Source organism: Leptopilina boulardi, unplaced genomic scaffold (assembly GCF_019393585.1).
Source record: "Leptopilina boulardi isolate dan_hultmark-lab unplaced genomic scaffold, ZJU_Lbou_2.1 LbouV2_273, whole genome shotgun sequence".
NCBI classification, from domain to species: domain Eukaryota; kingdom Metazoa; phylum Arthropoda; class Insecta; order Hymenoptera; family Figitidae; genus Leptopilina; species Leptopilina boulardi.
The window spans coordinates 4,378,301-4,396,544 of NW_026137833.1; the positions used below are offsets into that span (position 1 = coordinate 4,378,301).

At 28.9% G+C, this 18,244-nt stretch overlaps 2 protein-coding genes across 3 annotated transcripts in view; one reads left to right on the forward strand and one right to left on the reverse strand.

Moving 5' to 3' along the window:
- Positions 1 to 18,244, reverse strand: part of LOC127281648 (elongation factor-like GTPase 1) — a 215,576-nt gene that overhangs the window by 157,274 nt on the left and 40,058 nt on the right. The gene's annotated exons all lie outside the window — the stretch shown is intronic.
- Positions 1 to 18,244, forward strand: part of LOC127281653 (uncharacterized) — a 113,530-nt gene that overhangs the window by 61,787 nt on the left and 33,499 nt on the right. For both annotated transcript variants that reach the window (XM_051305476.1, XM_051305477.1), the window contains exon 3: positions 16,900 to 17,154. In XM_051305476.1, coding sequence (XP_051161433.1) covers positions 16,900 to 17,154 — 255 coding nt within the window. The remainder of the gene's footprint in view (positions 1 to 16,899; positions 17,155 to 18,244) is intronic.

The following is an 18,244-nucleotide window of genomic DNA, read 5'->3' on the forward strand; positions in this document are numbered from 1 at the left end:
CTTTGTAGAACGTTTTTTCTGAGGCAAAGGTCTTGTGGCAGGAAGAGAAGATTCCCTTGTCGATTTAATTGCCTTTATAAGGGTATTCGAAAGACCGAATAGCGGGTTGTCGATTAACGTTCTCTCAGTGAGCAATGTTCAAAGAGGACAAACGACCATCCAGCTGGATCTTACGGATCTTAATGATCTTCAAGATCATAAATATCAGACTTTGACTCGCGCGCTAGATCGCTTTGTAGGATATCCACGTGTGTATCGCGGATATGCCACAGAACATTACCGTTGCAATTTATGAAATGACAAATTACATAACTAATCGCACTTTATTTATAAACCAAACACTTTTTAGTTTTTCTATCGAGCACCTTTCTGAACAAAGAACACGAATCAATGCAAAAATTATACCGATCGTATATTTAATAAAAAAAAAAAAAAATGAAAGTATATTTAAACTTGAACTTGTGAGATTTCTTATCGATTTTATAGCAACTAGCATGGATTTAATGCCTTAAGCCCTTGTACATCAATCATTTCATATATACAGATATTTTATGTATACTCTGATATTGTAATTAAGATAAGTATCTTGCATGCAACATTTTATATAAAATTTTTCCATAATTATTCCATAATTATAAATTTGAACTCAGGGTATTAAGCGCAATACAGAGACGATATCATAATATATACACAATATAAAAATGTTTTCTTTTTAAATTTTAATCAGGAATTGTGTGCAAAATCATTAAACACATTTATGAAATTAAAATGTTTGTGAGAAAATAAGATAAAAAAAAGGCGTGTATTCAAAATTTTAGAAGATTAGGAAATGAATTCGACTCATATGGAACATTTTGGAATTTTATAAATATAAACAAAATAATAAAGCTTTTACATATTAGTTGCGGGTAAGAATTCTATTTTGTATATATATAGTCGAGATGATATTGTTGGCATGTTTACGGCAGATCGTAAAGATAAAATGGCTATTGGTATATACGTGAGAAATTCCGACATCGGTACAAGTTAGCGAGCAGCTCATCTCTTACGCGATGTAGTGCGATACGATTGCACGATTTTCTCACGCGTCAATGGTTTAACCTAGTATAATAATTTTTTTCCTCCAACGGTAGTCGTTGTTCGAGTGTAAATGATGGAGAATAATAGAGTCTTGAATTGCGCGCATATTTAATTCATATACATATTTTTTTTTTATCGAACACTATACATTTGAATCTATAATTTAATAAACCCTTTGAGCGAGGTTAAAGAACACGTGTAATGCATAACAATTTTACCATAGTCAAATTAACTGAATACATATAGCCATCAATGTAACGGAGAAAAGCCGTTAAAGCATTACCCATCTTATTTTCTAAGACTGCTTTTCTAACTGGTAAGCGCTATTTAAAAAAAAAAGATCTACTGTATGGGTGATAAAGGGACAAACTACCAATTGGAGGCTGTAACTTTCCATTTCTAAATACATAACATAATAGTTTTTACTGTTAATAAATAAGGTAAACACCTACAGAGGACAGTCAAAGTTCGAGTTATCGAAACTCATCAAAGCATTAGGCTCATTGTCCACAACTCAGAAATCTTTCAAATTGGTTTGTTCTAAGAAAGGGGTAAATTTAAATGGATTTAAAAGATTATAATGCACTAAAATACACCAAAATTTTTTCGGAAGGTATATAAAAAAAATATAATGAGCAAATTTTTAAATGAATGAAGGAACTAAAATGCGCAAATTAATCGCACTACGTCCTTCGGAACTAGAAGTTTGCCAAATGGAAGAAAAGAAAGAACATTTATAAATAATAAAATTACTTACTTTTTACAATTTTATTTATGATGATTGTGGAAAAAAACTCGTTTAATATAATGAACCTTAGACACTTGGTATATAATAATATTTTGAACTGGAACTATGAAGATAAAACTGACTAATCACTGGAGAAATAATTATGAAATTGAATCATTCAAAAGAATGAACTTGGAACTTTAAGGAATTAAAAATAGAAGAACTGAGAGAATTAAAGTGAACTGACCTTTTCCATTAAAGTCTTTAGTTTTTAAATTACTATCCCTCCTTAATTTTTAAAACGGGTGCAAATTTAAGGATGAATATTTTTTTAGAGTTGGAAGTTGAAAAGATCAATGATTGGATTTATTGTGAAACAAAATAGGAAAACTTATCTAAAGAAAGATGTCATTGGGTCCTTCAGACCCAACCCTTGCAAGTATGACTTTGCGTAGGCGTATCTTAAGACAAGGGTGTCTTGAAAAAGTGGGGACGGGGTTAAAAGTTCCAACTATCTCTAAACAATGAAGCCAAGATTCACTTTTTATACGAAATTTCAAAAATTCTTAAAATTATTTAGAAAGTACATAATTTTATAATTATATACCTATATAATATTGAAAAATTACGCACACAATTAAACACACATATTTATATAAATGCATATAAAAGAAAATTAATTAAAATTACTTTCTTTTACGGAAACTTAAACAATTTTTATTGCTAACAAAAGATTCGACGACAGGAACTGTTGGACCTGTCGTGGCAAATCGGAAAGAAAATGATCCCAGCGATCGACATCTGGAGGATGCACTTGTATAGTTTTGTATAGATTTTACGGTTGTATTTTATAATTTTTATTGCGAGCAAATGTTGGATTTTCTAAATTTCCAAGTGCATCTGACAAGTGTCGTCCATTTAAAGTTTTTGGTTTCATTATCGGTTCTAAAAGGAAGAAATAAGTATAATTTGTCAAAAGAAAACAGATTTGAAAAATATAAATGTACAAATTTTTTCCAAACCACTCTTTAAGATGATAAAATTTGTAATTAAATAATTCTATATCTCAATTTTTTTTGATGAGCAGTAATGATGTAATAATGACACACTTGTAATTTTCGTTTTTAGTAAATTTTCATTGTTTAAGTTTGATGGACTGTAATTTCAAGAGAAGTAATTAAGTTTAACTTCAATTTCTAGAACATCAAGGGACAAAGGCTACTTTTAATTATCGAAAGTTGACTGTATCTATGTGAAAGTTAATATACGCATCGTTACCTTAGATGCCTGTGCGATAATAAGTTGATTGCATCATTTTTGTAACTACAACGCAATTTTTGCATCATCTCACTAATTCACTTATTGAACCCTATTTTAATATCGATATTTCAGAAAGAAATATCAATATGATACAAATATTGAATATATATATATATGATATATATCTTTCTGATATATTTTATCGATATTTATTTTCTTTTATAATATCGATGGGTTTAAAATTAAATCACTGAACAGGCATAAAAAACCTTTTTTGTGCGAATTTTTTTTTTATTTTTAGATTATAATCCCTAAATTCAAGTCCTCTTTGATAAAAAAAAGGTTTTTATCTTCAAACAAAATTTAACAAAACAAAATCTCTATTTTATTTTAATCCTTTCAAGGATCAAATTTTTTAAATTTTCTATAATAATTACTTTTAACATTGTTGATTCACAAATAAATTTGACCTCATTTTATACACATTATTGTATTGTGGCAAGGAAAATAGATGATTCGCTGATAAAAGAAGAACCTGTTCTACATTCACCTATTGTTATATTGGCATTAACGGTACGAACTTGTTTCAAGTAAAATAGAAAAATTTTTCCTTTAAAACAAAAGAAGCGTGATGCTTCTCTTTCAGTGGACAAGAAAGTATTTTCATCTATACTCTGTTCTTGTGCGAGTTTAACGAATCAATATATATACATATAGTATTGCGGGGGTCGCTGGCGCCAAAGAGCAACCAATGTAGACCAATGCACCAATATATATACACTCACACACGAAGGAGAGTTGAGCCTCTCTTCGGGTCGTGCCCTCTCGAAAACAAAGAATCGCCAAGCAACGGTATTAATGGAGTATAACGAAGAAGAAGAAGAAGAAGGCCGGACAAACGTTCGGCACGGGTCGTATAGGAGAGAACACGTGCGATATTACGTTTGATCGTAAGGCCATTTTCATTTCGTGCCGGGTATCAGAAACGTGCGGAAGTTACCAACAAGACAACAGCAAAATAGAAAAGAAAGAAGAAGAGAGAAAGAGATGGATATAAAGGGGTATAAAGAGAGGAAGAGAAATAGAGGGCCATCGCATTTTGCAGTATGGAATCTCATTGGCGGCGTATTTGTGATGGATGCTCGACTATCATCGGGGTCAAGAAGAACTAAAAGAAGCCCCTAGGAAGTATCAAGGAAGAACGAGTCCAAGTGAAGGTATACCATTTGCTCCTGAGAGCAACAAGTGTGTATAAACATATATATAGGGGTTCCGGTGGCATAGCTTCACGTTCCAGGAAGTCACTTCATCTCTTTTCTCTTCTTGTGAATTTTGCGCTTTTTCATTCGAGTTTTCTTACATTTCTCTCTACTTAGATTTCTCACTTCTTTTACGCTCTAACAACTTTCTTTTTTTTACCTCTATGCGTGCATATATTTATTTTCTTCACAAATTCATCTTCATATTCTTTCATTTCGTTTTTTAGTTGAAGAAATTTTGCATAGCAATAAATCACTAACAACATAGCGAATAAGGAAATAATATTGTATTATTAGTAGAAGAAAGGGAAAACATAAACAACTGCATATTGCAGAAACACAATCATAATAATTATTTAGAAAAAATAATTTCTTTAGGATAAGTTAATCATGACATTTATTTTGTTAACAATAAAATTTTATTTATTTCTTTGATATAGTAAATATTCTACATATCCTTTTGATGACATTAAAACAAAGTAGACAATGTTTGTAAAATTCTTTAGAATCTAACGGATTGAACATTTTTTTCAAATCTTTAAAATCTCAAAAATAATATAGATTTTTATATTTAAAAAATATTTATATTAACTAAAATAAGTATATGTATACAACCAATGGAGCGATGTATTCATAGATAGTAATCAATAAAATTATAAAAAAAAACTGAATACCCTTACACCAATCAAACTACAAGTGAGAATACAAGACACGATATTTACAACTACTATATATCTTCAAAATACATTTCTTTTACCTCAAAACAAATAAACGCATTACTAAAAAATATTTCCAAAATACCTAAGTTCCAAAAAAAATTTTTAAATTCCAGTAAATCTTAATGTGAATATGAGAGATTCTTTTTTAATCGCCCCAGCCCAAAAAGTCAATGTTCTGGGATTGGCTTCATACTTTGGTAAATTGTTGTCCTATATGATAGTAATAAATCCCTAAAATATAAACTCATTAAAAAAATATTTGTAGAAAGTAGAGGGGGTTGAAGTTTTGACGTTAAGGGTAACATTGTCATTTTCAAATCCGTATAACTATGACAAAGTTAATGGATTTTAATTTATCTATAATGACAATGTTACCCTTAACGTCAAAAACTTCAACCCCCTCTACTTTCTACAAATATGTTTTTAATGAGTTTATATTTTAGGGATTTATTACTATCATATAGGACAACAATTTACCAAAGTATGAAGCCAATCCCAGAACATTGACTTTTTGGGCTGGGGCGATTGAAAAAGAATCTCTCATATGTAACTTAGGAAATTTCAAAAATCCTTTTCTTTGTCATACTTATATATACGATTTGGCGTAAACCATTTGTCAAACATTGGATTAAATACAATTTATCGTAATTTTTCTCTGATTGTGTTGAAAGAATTAACGCAAAACATGCGAATTTTCTGCCAACTGACGATACTGAGAATTTCAGCAATAAAGACAATCAACGAAAGAGTGTATCCGATAGCCATGACGTATGTTAGTATCAGAAATAATTTTTCTTTTGAAATTTCTTCTGGTGCAGGCGGAGGATTGTATACCTTTGATTTATCAAATTTGAACAATTTTGTCAATATGCCAGATTCAGAGGCTTGCAGAAATATTTCGTTGAAACGATCAATGTACGGTGAGTTCATTCTTGCATGCCAAGTCTCAATGTAATAAATTAAAGGTTCCTGAAGGATTTTCGTGGTGAATCCTGATACTTTACTTTCAATGTATTGTATCAGTTCAGGAGCGTTAGACAGAATACAAGTTACATTTTTATGAGTAGTCATGTAGAACAGGCAGACAGATTCGGTGTCAACAATTTGTTTATTTCCTTTACCAAGAATTATAATAGCTTTTCTGCCTAATTCCTGAATTTCAGATACAGGACTAGTCAACAGGATGTTTCTTTTTAAAGGATCTACCACAGGTGTCAAAGATGAGTTCACCAGTTCTTTGAGTGTTGCAATTTCAGGTTCAGATTGTAGACTAAGGTCCAGAATCACAGAGTAAAGGTAGCTTGTATAGGCGATGCAACTCAACATTAGGACACCAAAGACAATTCTTTCTGCCAATTTTTCTGGTTCGTTGACGATCGACATTCCCATTATAATTTGACTGATTTTAAACGATTGCCATGTGTTTCTGTTGAATTTTAACAACCCGGCTGTAATTCGAATGAGAGCAATTGCACCAGTTGTTACGGAGAGCATGGTAATCAATTCCTGCGAAACTACGATAGTCGTAGTTAATCTCGTATTTTTTGGAATCACAGCTTTCATAGCACTGATCTGCATGACGCGCATTCTTGGAACATGTACCTCTTTATCGTTATTGTATGTAACATGTTTAGGGTGAACTAACATTTCCATTTTGCCTCTTTCCATAACGCTGAACAAAAATTTATTCCTTAAACGTGAGAAATAAAATAATTTTATTTTGCAATTCATACCTTTCGAAATCAGATCGGTAAATTTTTTATTGTGTTCAATTACCATTTTGCTAATACTTTTATTTGAATTCACTACGTCCACAAATCTTAATTGTTGTCCATGAAGATTTCGCAGTTTATTTGGGAACCATTCTCTATCGGTTGTTATTTCTTGAGCCGAATAGGTTCCAGCAAAAAGATTTATCTCATGTAAAATGAATTGATTGTAATTGTTCCCTGCTAATGACGTTAGATATTCCTTTGGTTGTGTCATTACAACAGTGTCGACAAATCCATTCTGCCATAAAGTTTCAAGCACTTTTTCGATTGATAAAGATTTATCATGCGAAAAAATGGTAATCAAACATTTTGGTTTTGGATTTCCTTCAGATAGACGAATCAGTAGATCCCCTACTGCTTTTATTTGTGTCCAAGTCTCATTTCGATTGCCATTGATAAAAAGTACGAATAATGTTTTTTTCCATGGTCGTTGTAGTGATGACGAATAATTAGCTTCGATAAATTCAAATTGAAATTTAGATAAACTAATGCTCAATGTTGGAAAGTGCTCCGATACTTTTTGGATAAGTGGAGTTACTCTTGAACTTGAATTCATCAAGTGATCATCAAAGATAAACAATACCTGTTACAATTGTACTTATTAATAACTAATATAAATTAATATTATTATAACATGTTTCATACTACTTTAACGGACAAATTTCTTATAAATTTTGAATTACCTGATACAATTTGGAATCTTTTATCAGGTAGTTTATTAATCCTCCTAGGTTACCATTGTTGGAAGCGTTTCCCAGACTGCCTAATCGAAGAATTATTAAACACAAGCTGTATTTTGCCAACTTCATCATGTATTTTAGAATAGAATTTTGACATTCCACGTCATTACTTTATTTAAAGTTAAATCTTACTCTGTCAGAGGAAAAATTATTTACGTCTTTGCTGTTGTGAAGAACTTTTAAAAGTAAAAATTTACGGAACTGTCTATTCCTATCTTATTTTTCCATAATTTTACAAAAGATACAATCATTTAAAAGGTGAAAATGAGTCTTAAATACCATGCAAAGTTGCACAGGCTATCAATTACTGAACATTTTTGCATAAACCTTTTTCGTTAAACGGCTTTTGTTGACATTCAGAAAATCGATCAACTTTCAGAAAATTTTCCATGTTCTTGGATTTTTAAAAATTTAATGCACTTGTTATATCTTAGATTCTTTTTGAAATTTTTCTTTCAATTAAAAACAATTTTTTCCCCAAAATGCAAAGGGATTATTAATAAGAAAAATTTTCATAGTAAATTTTATATTAAAATTTATACCAATCTTTAAATCCACCAATTTGCTCGGCATAAGTAGAGAATACAAAAAAAAATGTACAAGTTGCGGCAAAGACATAAAACATCATTGTGGTCCACCGTGAATAAATACATAATATAAGAGAACACGCGCGCGACTTTGATCACGTGAATTCGATGATGTGAGTGGTTTAAAGTGCATTCAATCAGCGAGGGAGTCAGGTAGATCGCGTGTGTGTTTTTGTGTATATGTGACTTGTTGTAGAATTGTAAATGTCTATAGGCGGTTCACCAATAGGGTAGAATGAACCTTTGTGGTTGTAACCAGTAGCCGTCTGAGTATATACACACAAGGTCGTGAGAAACGTTCAACTTTCGATGTCATCGTCCTGGCCTTGCCGGTCAAAGTCAACCAACTCACTTTCGTAAATTCACCTTGTATGCTCACTATATAGCGCACCAATGTAATCAGCTGTGAGACAGAAACTTCCGGGATCCGGTTTCTTCGAACCTTTCAAGTTCAAGTTCAAATACTCGCACTCGAGCGTGAAATTTCGAAACTGTATACATATATACATATAGATATATAAACCTAAACAATTTTCAGAATGACGATGCACATATTTGCAATAGAATTATATACACAGAACAAAATCGACGATATATTCTCTTGTATTTCCGGTTTTAATGCCCATCTATTATAAATAGGTCTATGTGAACTCAGTGAACTTCATTGCTCTCATGCGAAGTCAAGATTTCAAATAAACCATTTTAAACGATGAAGAAGACTATGTGCTTGTTATGCTTCACTCTCGATACTGGTATTATCATTGATTTATTGCTGTATTCTGATACTCTATTCGCGATTGAACCGTTTTCTTATTGCCGAGCACGATAAAAAAAAAATAGTTCAAACTTCAATTCAGATAATCATTTATTTTTCAACAGGTTAATTATTTTAAATAATGGCCACTTTTTAAGATACAACGGTTCAAAGATAAAAAATAATAATACATTTTAAAAATTCTATTTTAGGTAAATTAACTTTATTTCTATAATTTTAAATATTCGACCAAGTCATTTAAAATCTGTTACTTAAGGGTTTTTGGGGTTGCTGATTACGAATCTGAAGTCACATTTAAAAAATTCAAAATGGTGGATCCAATATGGCGGAAGAATTTTTAAAAAATCATTCAAATTCACACGAAACCTGTTACTCGGGGGTTTTTTGGGGTCGCTGATTACGATTCCGAAGTCAGATTTTAAAAATTCAAAATGGCCGATCCAATACGGTGGAATTTAATTTATTTTCATTCTATTTTTTTCGGAAAATCAAAACAAAAGTAAAAAATGGTTTTTTCTTATAATTATTCTCCCATTATTTTTCTTTTTTTTAGAAATTATATAACCTGTAAATTTATTAAAAATAAATTGAAAATGGTTTTAAAACAGAATAGTAAATAATTGACGACTCAAACTTTACTTCCTATACATATAATTGTCATGTTACTTTAAGGGAAAGATTAATCTGAAACTATTCGCGCGCATCGACTAACAACATTTTCACTTTTTTTTTATCCCTTCCAAAAAGACGTGTTTAATTTTTCAGTGATCGTTTTCTTGTACATATATATCTGACATTGAATATGATCAAGAAGGTGCGCGTATTGCTCTTTAATTAAGGTGTAACTTGCTGTAATAATTTCTTCTCTCTTTACATAAAGTATTACTAATCTCGAGATTGTAAATTAAATTAATCTTTTTTTTCATCTCTTTTTTTTTATTTAAAGATACGTACACGGTTTTGCTCACTTGAGTTTGAAGCTTCCTAGAATGCATAAAATATTAAATCACCCGCTGAGTTTTTGAAGTATTACTGCTCATGTCTTGGCTTCCAAGATATATATATATATATATATATAAAGAGAATTTAATGCTCTTCTCGGAAGATTCGTTAAAATCAGCGTAAAACTGGAAGTCAATTTACTCATATATTTATGTGAGAGAACGATAATTAATATTTTAAAAACTCTGTCTAACATTTGACAAATTGCAAATTACTCCTTCAAATAATTCTTTAAGAAATTAATTAATTAATTAATTATTTTTCAATTGAAACTTAATAGAATTAAGAAAAAAAAAATTTTAATTAAAATCTTAATAATTTATTTTAATTTAAATGGTTTTTAACTTATTTTAATATTTATATAAATACATTTTTTTTAAAGAAATTATAAACATTTAAATAATTTTTAATTTACTTCACTAATAATAATTATTTAATCACAAATAAATATTTATTTTATAATATTCAAGTAACTGATTATTTGAATAAAATAAATTTTTTTTTTTCAGTGTAAGCTGACATCTTGGCTTATATAGTAAAAAATGAATATTGAACTAAATTAATGTAACGGTAAACAGTAGAAAAAAAAACACTTTCTAAGCCTGATTTACAGAAAACTAAAATATTTATTTGCATATATGAAAATTTCCATTAATTATTGGACTTTACTATTACTGCACTTTATATTACCTTTTAAGTATTTTTTATACCTTAACACTATAACACTCGGTGACTATCAAAAAATTAAATTAATTTATTACGTAATATAATTAAACTCAAAGAGAACGATAATGAATCTATCGATACAAAAATATCGCTTCCTATAATTTAGTTTTACTAATAAATTTAAAAAAAAAATTGTTAATATAATTAATGTACGTAATAGTTGTCGTCTACAACACTTTTAATATATTTTATTAAAAATAATTAGAATATTAGAAATTTTTTCCGCCATTTTGGATCCACCATCTTGAATTTTTTAATTTTGATGTCAGATTTGAATTCATCGACCTCAAAAAAACCCTTATATAGTTATATACTAATAGTTTTCGGTTATATAAAAATTCTATAATATAAAAAATCCGTTAAAAAATAATTCGAACAATTAAAAATTTGACTAAAAAAAAATTCCTTCTAATGATAAATTATACTAAAATAAAAATTTTAATAAATTAATTTTAGATATTATTCATGCGTTTCAATATAAATCGAATAATTTTCGGAAAAAATTCATCTACTATATTGAATCTGCTTAAGTTTCCATATAAAGGAGGTTACGGTTTTTCTATAGTTTCTAGGAATAATAAAAAACAGATATTTATGCAATGTACGATGAATGAAATTTTTTTTAATTTGAAAATTTTAATTAAACAATTACATAGAATAGGGGATGATTTTCAAAAATATTGTCGAGTTAAAAAAAAAATGTTGTTATTTATACAACTTATATATTCAAATAGTGAAACTGGTTCGATATTAAACGAACATGTTGTTGATTCAACAAATCTCTATATATATATACACAGTCAATTAAATAGTAAAATATTGTTTGAAAGCACGCAATAGATTTTGCATCGAGTTTACACTGCGTATAGGTACAATTTCCAATTTATTTAACTACTGATTTACTTTATTTTCCACTTTATTTAACAATATATAGTTTTATTCTAATTTTAAAATATAAAATTTTAAGATTCATTTAAAGGAATATATATGCAAATATTGCGTGACTAAATCGAGTTCAATGCGTTTTTACAAGATGCAAAAATAAACTTTAAGATTAATTTTTTTTTTTTTAAATTTCGTTATCTAGAATTGACTTTTATTTTCATTTTTTTCAATTTACATTTGATAGAATTCGAAAAAAAAATTTATTTTACAGAATTTTGATTTATTCGAACAAATGAAAGTTCTGTAAAATAAAATTTTAGTTTTTCTAGAATTCTATCAAATGTAAATTCGAACGGAATATTTCATTCACATTCCGGCAATATTCCATTGGAATATTCGAAATATTCTTTGGAATATTCCATCCATATTTCAGGAATATTAAAATGTCCGACCTTCGGAATATGAGGGAATATTCCTTTAGAATATTGAGGGAATATTCGATTGGAATATTGATGGAATATTCCATCAGAATATTGAGGGGATATTTAATTGAAAAATTGTACGAATATTTTTTCGGAATACGCATTTGAAATTTATTAAAAGTTAATCAATTGTTTGTAAATTTTAATTTAAAAACCATTTTTGTATTGTATCAAAATTTATTTTTCAGAATTAATTTATATAAATACAAAACTGAATGTATTTTATTCCAATGAAGACAAAATTAAAAAATTTGTTATGTAGAAGATAAAAACATTATAAAATCAGTATTAATAGTTTAATTTTTCATTATTAAAAAATATTCATACAATGTTTCCATTAAATATTCCTTCAAAATTTCAACCGAATATTCCTTCAAAATTCCAACGGAATATTCTCCAAATATTCCAATAGAAAATTCCATCAATATTTCGATAGAATATTCCCTCAATATTCGAGTGTAATATTCCGAAGGTCAGACATTTTAATATTCCTGGAATGTTGATGGAATATTCCAAGGGGTCGTTCATAAACTACGTCACGCTATTTTATTTCATTTTTGTATCCCCCCTCCCCCACGTCACACACTGTTACATACTTTAGCGACATTTTTTCTACGGGTCGTCACAAATTGCTTAACCCCTCCTCTGTCCTTGAAGTGTGACGTAGTTTGTGAACAATCTTCAATGGAATATTTCCGGAATGTGAATAAAATATTCCGTGTTATTGGAATTAACAGAATTTCTAATTAATAGAACTTTCATTTGTCCGAAATTGCAAATGACCATTTGCAATTTCGGACAATTGAAAATTCTACCAATTAAAAATTCTGTTAAATGATTTTTCGATTAAGTAAAAAATCAAAGCTACTGTCTGCTTCTATATATAGCATAGAACTGAACCGTCGAAACTTTTCAATGTCGATAAATGTCGATAACAGAAATCTGTATTTATAAACAAATCAAAACTATTGTCTGCTTTTTATAGTACAGAACAGAAAAACCAAAACTTTTCAATGTCGGTAAATGTCGGTAACAGGAATCTGTATGGTAGAATTACTCCTAAAAATATCACAGGCACACAAAAAATAAAAAGCTGTTTGGCCGAGACACTACATTAGTCTATTTCCATGTATTTTTTCACGCTGAATCCGAATCCAAAGTCAGAATTGACAGATTGGTTCAAATTTTGAAGATAATTCCAAAAAACTTAATTTGAGTTTTTTGTTACTTGCGTTTTTTTGAAATTATCTCAAAAATTTGAGCGAATCTAACAATTCTGACTTTGGATTCGGATTCAGCGACAAAAAATACATGGAATTACACTATCGCAGTGACATTCAAAATTTTTTTAACTTTTTGATTTTATTTTTCTTTCTGAGCAGTTTTTTGAGTTTATCTCAAAAATAAAAGCCAATATTTTCGGTTATATTAAAATTCTGTAATAGGGTCAGTCGGGGTAAATCCGAACGCTAATTATTTCAGCTTAATTAAAATTTTTAAAAATAAGTTCGATATGAGAATTTTTACCTCAGATCCTCTTGAAGAGATTCTAAGTATTATCCCATTTTTTGTTTGTTAATTAGCAACAGCATAAACAAAGATAACAAGTATTGCAAAAAAGATTGAAAATCAAAGATGACACTCTTTCAGTATTTTGTCTCGTATTTGAAGAAAAAGAAGCTAAAAATTCATTTTATTATTTATAATTGTTTATTATGAATACTAGAACAGAAACTATATTTGATTTTTGCCTTCTGTAAAATTTTATTAATAATATCAGACCGTTCGTATTTACCCAAGAAAATTGGAAAACTGGGGTAAATCCGAACGGTATTTTTAATAATTTTTTTTACATCAAAGCCACACAAAATTGTTTTTATTTGAATACACTATTATTTTAACATTATAAAAGTACATAGAAAAAAGTTTTTCTTTCTATACGTATCCTCGTTAGTAATTAATAAGCAGAAACTTAATCTCTGTTCTCTCGAAAGAGTGTTTCAATTTTTTTGCCAAATGGTTTGTTGAAAAAAGTTTTTCAGGATCTTAATAAAATTTGGTATTCTACGGTTTTTGGGGTCGTTAATTACCAATTTGAAGTCAGTTTTTCAAAATTCAAAATGGCGGACGAGAATTAAAAAATTCATTGGATTCGCTCGAAAATTGTTACTCGGGGGGTTTCAGGGTTAGCAAATTTGATCATTTTTAAAAATAAGTTTTAGGAAAGTCCGCCATTTTGAATTTAAAAAATTTGACTTTTATTTTTGTATTTACATTCAATCACTCCCAAATACTTTCTGTAGCAAGTTTTGCAAAAATCCGTTATGATTTGATAAAGTTATTGAAGGTTTTAATTGTGTAATGCATTTTAATTTTTAACCTGTTTGATTTTTGTATTTATATATGATGCATTATTACATAATAGGTTTATTATCGTATTTTTTTGAGTTTTTATATAAGTTTAACAATTGCAATACTTTAAATTTATTTTCCCTAAGATTTTTCTGAAATACAGTGGCGTTCGTATTTACCCCCATATTTTAGGAAAGTTGCAAAGTATCGAGGTAAATACGAACGCTAAGTTTCCTGCGATTGTAATTTATCAAAAATTTTTTCTACCCCATAAAATTGTTCTATGGAAGTAAAGTAACAACTTCATGCACCAGAATACCGGAAGTATTTTTTTTTTAAAGAAAAAACTTATGTTATTGTTGAAACTTACTAAAAGCGTTCGGATTTACCCCAGTTGACCCTATATAGAAAATAGTTTCGATGAAAATTTTGCAAAATTCTAATTTAAACAAATAAAAATTCCATTCAAAAATAATTATGACAAATGAAAATCCATAAAATGAAATTTCTGATTAATTATTTTTAGAACATATATTCATGCGTCCCAAAAGATATAAACGAATAAGAGATTTAGAGAAAATACGTAGAATATATCTGCAAAATGATTCACTGCGTTAAGGATGCAATTAAGAGTAATAAACGAGGTATAATAAAAAGATAAACCTATTTTAAGGTTGATAATAATTTGTATAACAGCGGGATAACCAGAAGCTATATATGATCGCACACTGGTTAAGCGGCAATCGATATAAACTCGCAATTCTGATATTATATGAAAATTTCTTTTTTCTAAAAAAAAAGATAAAATCGTGCGCGTACACGATTCACTTTTGTAAATCGATACAAATAAGTAGTAAAAACAAAAAATGAAGCTATTGACAGAAATGGCTTCTTCTTCTTTTTTTCTTCTTCTTCATTCGTTGGGGCATGTTTGAGAAATCTCTTGGTATATTATAAGTAGGTATTTATGCCTTCCTGAGTTATGTGCATCTTCCTCTGAAATTATAGAAAACCCGCGACTGACAGACAATTTCCTGCGCTAGAATGAAAGCAGTCTATACTGAATATAAGTCTGCAAAGTTAATAAACTTTCAAGATCTTTGCTTTGCGGAATTCAATGACTTTTCGCTTCTCTTCCTTCGAAGCGCTAAAAAGATCAAACCGACATTTTAGGGACGTAATTAAAAAAATAAACAGAAAATAGTTATTTCATCCTTCTTGAGTGCAAAATTGCATTTAGCGAAAATTGAAAAGTGTTTTATATTACATAGTAATGTAATTTATATGGTTTATTTTTAACTTTATTTTCCGACTGTGTTTCTGTGGTTGCAGAAGTGTCGTAAATACGAAATAAAAAAAAAAACACGAAAGTAGAATTTTCAATCGTAAATTATGATTGAATTTAAAAGTAGAAACAGAATTTTTACACCAGAAAAAAGTTGGTGTTATTTTTGTCCAATTGCAACGAAAAATTTCTGCCAATTTATGGTAAAATGGAATTTCCGTTAAAATAATAATTCTGAAAAAACAAAAATTTTTAAAATAAATTCCAGACAAATTCTAACAAATTAATTTTAGTCATATGCGTCTCTTTTTAATGAATATTTCTGATGCACAATAAATACTTAATCAATAGGTTTTTTTTTTTTTTTTGAGAACAGATCTTCCCTCTTTGTGTACATTTTTTCACACTTCAAACTCGATAAAAACATATAATCTATAATTCTATCATTTCTCTAGATCCTTTCTTTAGAGCGTGTCTAAAAATGAATAAAAAATTCATGTTGAATCTATATCAAAAGAATCAAAACTTATATCTATATCCTATTCATCGATAAGAAATAAAAAAAAAGTGCAACTAAATTTTCAAACAGAGATATATATATACAGATGACCCTTTGTCGATAATTTGACACATTGGATTATTAAACATTATGGATTAGAATCATTAAAATGATTCATGATTCGTTATTGTTGTGAAAGGTGTATAGGGCACAGACAACATTCATTTAAACGGGACGCGATGGCATTATCACTTTTGAAAGTCAAGGCAATACTGTATATTAGCAGTCGGGATGTTTATCGCTGTGAAAGCATACGCCCCCTGTCGGAAATTCAGTTGGTATATATTCGAATAGAAAAGAGGCCTGCTCTCTTCTTTCCGCTATAAGAGTCTCGAAACATTTAACCCAAGATCTCAACTACAAGCAAAACTATAAATTTTATCTTCTCTTTATGTCTTCCTGCTCTCTCAACCTTGATCAGATACGTCAAAGAAGATGCTACCTATATTACAAAAAAAAATGTCCGCTATTCGGAAATATTTTTCAAACTCTTTTACCCTCATATAGAAAAATTAAATTTAATAAACGCAAATTTTTTTCTATCCACTAATAAATTGATATTACATTTTTTTGCTACGATAAATATTTCTTGTATTTCAAATGAAATTTTTCTTTCTCTCATCCTCTATTTATATATATATTATACAAAGAAAGTTAATGTAATTTTGTTTCTCTTTTCTGAATTACAGACGGGAGTTCGATTGCCGGAAGGTGCAAGTGCAGCATTAGCAAAACCAACCAAGTACCATTATTATCCTCATAATCAACACATTTATCTACTGCCAGAATGTGCTGTTCAACAGGTTTGCAATGCTGTTTATGTGAGGTTGAATTTTACACAACCATTGTGCGCTTGTCCTGGACGTTACCGTGATCCATGCAGTGCATCACTTGACATTGACGATTTACACACGACAGAATTGGTCACTGATCCACGAACAAAGGTAAAATTTTTTTTTTAATTTTTCAGATCACGGAATGCTCATTAAAATCTGATAAATAAAATTTTGTTGAAATTTTCAAACAATTTTATAAAATTGAACAATTTTTGAGGTCAAATGAATTTTATCCAAATTTTAAATAACCAAAATACTTAATTGATCTATACATTCAATTATCACAACTGTAATATATACAAATTTTTATTTAAACTAATCTATATTTGCACAAATTTTTAATGTGAACTAATCTCAATTTGATATAATTCTTACTTGGCCTAATATTTATTTGCCCAAATTATTATATGACCTAACGCATTCATTAATTATTATTTATCATAAACTTTATGTGGCCTAATTTTTTTTGTGCACTAATTTTAATTTTGCCCTAATTTTTCGCCAAATTATATTTAAAACAAAAATTATTTCTGCCAACTAAGCATCTGACAAATATAATAATGATTAGGACAAAAAAAGAATTAGTTAAAATAAAAATTAGGGCAAATTAAAATTAGTCAAAATGAAATTTAGCCTGGAATAAAATTAGGTCATACAGAAAAAAAGGTGGGTAAAAAGTTGTAAAGATAGAGGATAAAAGTCGTTAGGATACAGGGTAAAGGATAAATTTGTGATGGATAAAAATGTTACTAAAATATTACTAGAAAAATGGATGTCATATTTGAGTAAACTGTCTAATTTTAATAAAAATATTAGTAATTTTACACGTAACTTATTAAATCCACAAATTTTATACACTGAGAAAAAAGGTTTGAGCTGACAACCAAATATTTCATTTAATATATGTGCAACTAAAATTTTTTGGTTGACACAACTAAACTTTAGTTGACATCAACCAAAGTTTGGTTGAGACTACCAAATTCCTTTTCATTTTCTTATTTAGTCGTCTGAAACAAACTTTGGTTGTTGTCAACTAAAGTTTAGTTGTGTCAACCAAAAAATTTTAGTTGCACATATATTGAATGAAATATTTGGTTGTCAGCTCAAACCTTTTTTCTCAGTGTATAAATAACTAATTGCACGTGGAAATATTTTGCCTATAATTATTGTCTATTAATAAAAATATCTTTGACTGATA